The sequence below is a fragment of the Penaeus japonicus genome, unplaced genomic scaffold (genome assembly GCF_977035675.1).
Source record: "Penaeus japonicus unplaced genomic scaffold, GWHDUDI00000001_assembly GWHDUDI00000002, whole genome shotgun sequence".
NCBI lineage: Eukaryota > Metazoa > Arthropoda > Malacostraca > Decapoda > Penaeidae > Penaeus > Penaeus japonicus.
Window position 1 is genome coordinate 14,573,761 of NW_028234404.1, and position 7,500 is coordinate 14,581,260.

The window sequence follows — 7,500 nt, forward strand, 5'->3', positions numbered from 1 at the left end:
CACATCAAACATATATATATATATAGCTATATATATATATATATATATATAGTATTCATTTAGAGAGAGAGAGAGAGAGATATATATACTTAGAGAGAGAGAGAGAAACAGAGAGAGACAGAGAGAGATGATATAATAACTTGATGTTATAAAACATACATATTTTTAATAAACATATACAAATATATAATATATATATATATATTATTATATATTTATATATATATATAAATATACTATGTATGTATATATGATATATATATATATATATATAATATATATATATATATATAATATAAATATATGAATGTATATATGTATATATGTATGTATATATGTATCTCTGGTATAGATATCATATATATATATACTATATATATATATATAGACTATATATATATATAATATATATATAGTATATAGATGTGTGTGGTGTGTGTGTGTGTGTGTGTGTGTGTGTGTGATGTGTGTGTGTGTCTGTGTGTTGTGTCTGTGTGTGTGTCTGTGTATGTATATATATATATATATATATATATATATATATATATATATATATATATATATATGTGTGTGTGTGTGTGTGTGTGTGTGTGTGTGTGTGTGTGTGTGTGTGTGTGTGTGTGTGTGTGTGTGCGTGTATGTGTGTGTGCGTGTGTGTTTATTCATGTATTGTATAGATATGTACATATATATATTCATACTGATAGATAGAATATATAACAAAAACGAACTAGCGTATAACAATGAATTTCCCAGAACCGCGAGGGTAAACCATAGCTATGTTAGAATGACCTGAAATCATGAGAATCGCGCCCAGAAGCCGGTTTCGAGCCTGATACCAGTTTCGTCCGGTCTTTGTCTCGCCGTAGGTACGCGAGAGGTCTTGAGAGAGTTCGAGAAGCAAATCCTTTCCGAATTCTGAGTTCGAACTAAAAACGAACTGAAATGACATTTAACGATTCATTAGTGAAAAGGGCGTAAAAAACGATTATTCCGATTGAATTGAGAGGGCAGAGTAGAGACGAATGGATCCTAATAGAATAAAACATTAAATCGTGCATGCGCATATGTGCATTCCAAGTGACAATTGAAGTCGAACTTTCTTTCTCACGTGAAATATTACCATCAACAATTATTCCAATGATAGATCAAAAGAGAAACGAAGAGCAAGTTACCTACGCCTTCCCTTGTTCTTAGGTAACTTTGCAGGCACGGCAGAAATCTGGGAATGAAGTTCCTCGATTAGGTTATCCATGATTAATTGCGTTTCTTCCTAAACAGAGACCATTTAGTATACTCTGTTTCCATTATTATTTAAAAGGACTTATAAATTTATGTTCCTCTTCATATATCCAGTGCAGGAAGATGCTGCATTGAATCCATAAAAGTCTCGCGGAGAAAAAAAAATCAGAACCTGTAAGTTGCTAGGCCACTGCGAGTCATCCTGCCCCCTCCCCCCCCTTCCTTCCACGTACACATGCAGGCCCTGCATCAGTTGCATATTTGCAAATACCTTTTCACTTTTCATTGTAGTCTTTCTGTTCGGCAGTTCAGTATCAAACGCATTATCTCAAATTGGTTTATTTTATCTTTCTGCCGTGAACACCATTTGAGAATATTTCCTTTTCGTCGCCACTTTAAAATTAAAAAAAAAACACTTATCTGGCATTTGCCTGATTTGGAGGATTCGCTGTATATATATGCTTACAGCCAGACTTGAGACCAGTACTTCAACCATGACAGGATTAGGTAAGAAACCTATTGGCGTCTAGTTCAAATGTCTTTTGAATTCACCCGAAATGTTATACAATCCTCTACTGTATAGAATTTCTAAAAGCGCTCATTTCTATATTTTTGGCTAAACATTATATTTAATGATTCTGTAGATATGTCAAATCAATATGAATTCAACATATGAGAAAAGGGAATTTTATAAACAGTTTATTTTTCTATACATCTTTCACATTCAACAAAGTTTACTTTTTTGGTCTGTGATTGAAAACCAATCAACCAGGTTCTACGTTGGTGATTGTGGCCGCAGCGCTTCTGTACGCGGAGGCAACCTCACCGCCGCTCACGCTTGTCCCAGTTCGTCCTCAAAGTGTGACCCTTGATAATACGGCTCTGTTTCACCTGTGGAATGAACAGCAGGAGTATCAAGACTCTCTACCCGTGGAGCGGGATACCCGATGTAAGAGATTACTGAATAAGTTCTATAAAGTTTAGGACAAATACTTGGTTGTAAATCTGCCCTATATTTAAAAAATCAGAGTAAGGGGAATCAAGTCCGTTATGCAGTTAGGTAAGTTAAGAGAATATTAAAGATTATCTTCGAGATTACGACGGATAAACGTGGAAGTTAATCCTCAACTGATTCCCTTCCTCCAGCTATAGGAACTTTGCTGTCTCCTGACTACATCCACGTGGTTAACCTAACGCCCCAGGATGCTCCTAATCCCCTCTACGTCAATCGCTACGCTGAGCTCCGCGCTGTTCTCCTCCTCGACCACATGCTTCAGGACGCCATAGACGCCAACGACCCAAGGATGGGATCACCCAACGGCCTGCGAGCAGAAACCTTCGCTGGCAAAACCGTTGTCTTCAGAAGGGACAGTTTAGGTAAGAATGTTTTGCAGGATACGGGGAGTAGGGTAACAGATGTGACGTGTGAAATAATCACACAAATTTTGTTTTGAAACTTATTCTAATCTTGATGTTGGTCATATCAATATAACGAGGAGGATAAAGTAAAACATTAATAATGATATGAAATGATGCTATTGTGATATCATTTTATTCTAAACAGGCAACATATCTGTGAACAACATCCCTGTAAGTGCAACGGAAACACTGTCCAACGGGATTGTGAGCTACACGCTGGATGGTATCCTGTTTGATTACCAGCAGAGAGTGGATGACGCTTTTCATGAGCATATTAGAGACTCACCGTCCCCAAGCATATTCGGTAAGAGAAAATAGTGACAGAGGGATATAGGGATTGGTGGGTACATACATGCACATACACGCACTCACACACACACACACACACACACACACACACACACACACACACACACACACACACACACACACACACACACACACACACGCTGATTATATATATATACTATATATATATATATATATATATATATCATAACTATATATATATAAAATATATATATAAATAATATAAAAATATTATGCCGTGCTTGTGTTATGTTGTGTGTGTGTGTGTTTTTTGTGGGTGTAATACAATGCCTATATGAATAATCATATATATGAAAGTATCTATGTACATCCACAGATGTATTAATAAATACATAAATAAATATATAAAAATATATCTAATTCACTCATAATAAAACATAAAAAATCAAAATGTGGTGTTGTGTATGTGTGTGGTTGTTTGTGTGAGTGATACCGGTGTTGTGTGAGTATATCACACTATCAAAATATAAACAAAAACTAAATCACAAAATATAAAATCACTCACTATGTAAATATGACCAGCGTCATGGAACTCAAAAACAAGTGAGAGAACGTAGAGAAAGAAAAAATAAAAAAACATAAAAACTTTGTGCTCTTAATCATGAATACGTATAAATCGTACGTGCCTTGCAATATTTTCTTCTCCCAAAATGATTTTTTTTCCCGGCAGGTCCATTCTAAGTCCATTGCCAAGGAGGAGATCAAGGACATTATGACGTACAGAGACCCTGAATGAAAGAGGAGATTATTCTTTTACTGTTATTGATACTAGATAAACTTAAATCGATGTTTTAACAGAGTAACCTCAGCAAATTGTTAGCAACCTTTTACTTGGGAAAGAGTCTGACAGTATACCTATGTTGTCATGTTTGATTAGACATTTAGCGTAACAGCTCTTAATTGAAAAGCTCCAAGAATTTCTTAGACTGTATGAAAATATAATAAAGATTCATAGATTATATGGTTATTAATAAACCTTTTTTTCGTCAGTACCTTTGCTATTATTGATAATTTTTAACGAAGCATGCGATAGTCTTGCGAAGCTTCTGTCTCGGAACACTGTTTTTTGTTATTGTGGTTGTCATTGTATTCAGCACTAAAATAATCATTATCATTATTACCATTGTCATGATTAGTATTGTTTTTATCAACATTGTTGGAATCATAGTTGTTATCACAGTTGCTATTTTTTTTATTATTATTATTATTATAATTGTTATCATAGTTTTTACAACCATCATAATTATTATCATTATAATAATTTTTATTACTATTATCCTTTTTATCATCATTATCATTATTAATATTATTATTATTATTATTATTATTATTATTATTATTATTATTATTATTATTATTATTATTATTATTATTATTATTATTATTATTATTATTATTATTATTATTATTATTATTATTATTATTATTATTAATATTATTATTATTATTATTATTATTATTATTATTATTATTATTATTATTATTATTATTATTATTATTATTATAATTGTTATCATAGTTTTTACAACCATCATAATTATTATCATTATAATAATTTTTATTACTATTATCCTTTTTATCATCATTATCATTATTACCATTGTCATGATTAGTATTGTTTTTATCAACATTGTTGGAATCCTAGTTGTTATCACAGTTGCTATTTTTTTTATTATTATTATTATTATAATTGTTATCATAGTTTTTACAACCATCATAATTATTATCATTATAATAATTTTTATTACTATTATTATTATTATTATTATTATTATAATTGTTATCATAGTTTTTACAACCATCATAATTATTATCATTATAATAATTTTTATTAATATTATCCTTTTTATCATCATTATCATTATTACCATTGTCATGATTAGTATTGTTTTTATCAACATTGTTGGAATCATAGTTGTTATCACAGTTGCTATTTTTTTTATTATTATTATTATTATTATTATTATTATTATTATTATTATTATTATTATTATTATTATTATTATTATTATTATTATTATTATTATTATTATTATTATTATTATTATCATTATTATTATTATTATTATTATTATTATTATTATTATTATTATTATTATTATTATTATTATTATTATTATAATTGTTATCATAGTTTTTACAACCATCATAATTATTATCATTATAATAATTTTTATTAATATATATATATATAATATATATATATATATATGTATATATGACCAGAGTAAGGGAAAGAAAAAAAAAAAAAAAGAAAAAGAAAAAAGGAAGAAAGAAAGAAAGAAAAAGAAAAAAGAAAGAAAAAAAGAAAGAAAGAAAATGAAAGAAAAGAAAGAAAACCAAAAAAGGAGGAAAGAAAAAGAAAGAAAGAAAAGGGAAGAAAGAAAAAGAAAAGAAAGAAAGAAAGAAAGAAAAATATATGTATACACACACACACACACACAAAAGAAAAAGAGAAAGAAAAAGAAGAAAGAAAAAAAGAAAGAAAAATGAAAGAAAAAGAAAAAAAGGAAGAAAGAGAGAAAGAAAGAAAATATATGTATACACACAGACACACACACACACACACACACACATACATATATATATATATATATATATATATATATATATATATATATATATATATATATATATACATATATATGATGATCTTCCAGGCATGGTAAGAAAATATGGCAAATGGTGAACTTGGAGCGTAGAGAACATTACCGAGATGTCTTGTTTCTTCCATTGGTTTAACTTGCATATCATGTTCTTGAAGAGAGGGATTCCCTTCCTCCAAGGAACGAAGTGTCGTTTCTTGGCTCCCCGTGAGAATACTTCCTATCACATTTCAGCAAAGGTCTAACGATAACTATGAATCCCATATTTGACGTGTGGCAATGGGAGGTAAAACGGGAAACGGTACATCATTACTGTAATATTATAGAAGGAAAAAAAACAACACAATAATGATATATCTACCGTTGCAGAAATGAAAAATTGAAGCAGCGAAATACTTGCATGGATACAAATCATATAAATGAGTGCATTGATATAGGGTATAACATTGGTGTGAAGAATAGTGTGAGTATATAAATTTCAATGGCAATGACAGTAATGTAGAGTTTCCCAAACTAGTAAGAAGGGCGCCGAAACAGAAATAATCCTAGGCCGCTGTCAGGGTGGGCCTCCACAACGTCGCTTTGTCATGGCTTACAGTGGAAGCTACTCTGCTGCCCTTTAAGGCCTCTGATAGGCATGCTTCCTACGTTCATATTGTCACATTGTATCTGATGCTAGTATGTCACCATTTTATTTTATATCTCGGACTAGAACAGAATGCGTTCGGGAGACCCGATGTCTCTGTAGGCTACTCCCGTTACTCTTAATTAGCATGCGTGCAGATCTCCAGTCTCATAAACCCACGACCTAAGCAGTATTTATCATTCAGAATTTGTCTTTCCTTGACTATAAAATTATTCAGTCAGCATTTTTGCCACTCGCAAGCATTATCAACCTGTAAGGGTGACCTCTCACGCCTCTTACAAGCATTATATATCTTTGTCTTTCACCATTCGTAAACAATGATCTTGCATTACGGAGATAAGATTTCCGAGTGTTCTGCCATAAAGGTGATATATATTATAGAATGATGATGTGATATACATGTAGCTGGATCATAAGCTAGGCACAGGCAAAGCACATTCAAACAAATCGAATCCTTCATATGTAAATATACTGAAAAGTCACTGAGTAGGTTCATGCGAGAAAAGTCGAATATCAGCTGTTTCCATGTTGGCCCGTGCCGTCCGCTGTTAATGCGGACACGTCCATAGGTTATTAATTTAGCCCGTTTTGGACCAGCTCGTTGTCAGTGTGGATACAGCCTGAAGTGAAACAAGTATCGCATTTCTATCAGCGTTTATTGACAGATAGGATGACACAAAAGTTATATCAAGAATAATGAAAAATTATTATAGCAATGAAGATAAAGCAGAGACGGATACCTTTGCAACCGAGTCAGGACTATCAATATCACTATTATTTTTCACCGCAGGTGATGAAATTCCACTGTTTTGTTCCCCATGAATATAAGATTTGCACATGGACACATGTGTACAAAATAAATAGCAGATACAATACTGTTATATAATTTTAAAAATCGTCATATCACATCCATCCTCAACCATTAAACTATGAAATAAAATTGAATAAATCTTTATGCAACTGTAATTAAACAGTGCATTGTAGTTCAGCAATTCACATTAGACCCCCTTTCTTGAAATCGACCACCTAAAAAGGGGGGAACCCTGTCAAAAGAAACAGACTTGCGTTAGTTCTTAGCTACATACATTGATTTGAAACAACTATGAGGATATGTTCTTAAAAAAATTGATGATTCACTCGCCTCTCTCTTTCGTTCTCTCCTTTCTCTCTATTTCTCTCTTTTCCGTCACCCCTTCCTATATCCCTTTTCTTTCTTTTCTATTTCTCTTATTAATCTCTTCCTCTCTTTCTTTCTTT

General features: G+C 31.5%; 2 protein-coding genes across 2 annotated transcripts in view; one reads left to right on the top strand and one right to left on the bottom strand.

Moving 5' to 3' along the window:
• The first annotated feature begins 1,658 nt into the window (after positions 1–1,658).
• Positions 1,659–3,950, top strand: LOC122258985 (uncharacterized). Its single transcript, XM_043025387.2, has 5 exons — positions 1,659–1,749; positions 2,015–2,191; positions 2,389–2,619; positions 2,807–2,965; positions 3,662–3,950. Exons 1-5 carry the CDS (start codon positions 1,701–1,703, stop codon positions 3,670–3,672), a joined length of 627 nt encoding a protein of 208 aa, XP_042881321.2. The 5' UTR covers positions 1,659–1,700; the 3' UTR covers positions 3,673–3,950.
• A 2,932-nt stretch (positions 3,951–6,882) lies between these two features.
• LOC122258984 (uncharacterized) overlaps positions 6,883–7,500 on the bottom strand; it is a 7,745-nt gene continuing 7,127 nt past the window's right edge. Inside the window, exon 5 of the mRNA XM_043025386.2 lies at positions 6,883–7,286. Coding sequence (XP_042881320.2) covers positions 7,270–7,286 — 17 coding nt within the window. The 3' untranslated portion in view covers positions 6,883–7,269. The remainder of the gene's footprint in view (positions 7,287–7,500) is intronic.

Bases quoted from the DNA above. Each gene is read 5' to 3' on its own strand.
- LOC122258985 (XM_043025387.2), top strand. From the start codon at position 1,701: ATGCTTACAGCCAGACTTGAGACCAGTACTTCAACCATGACAGGATTA. The intron at 2,192-2,388 runs GTAAGAGATTAC...CCCTTCCTCCAG, and splicing joins CGTGGAGCGGGATACCCGAT to CTATAGGAACTTTGCTGTCT. The intron at 2,620-2,806 runs GTAAGAATGTTT...TATTCTAAACAG, and splicing joins CTTCAGAAGGGACAGTTTAG to GCAACATATCTGTGAACAAC.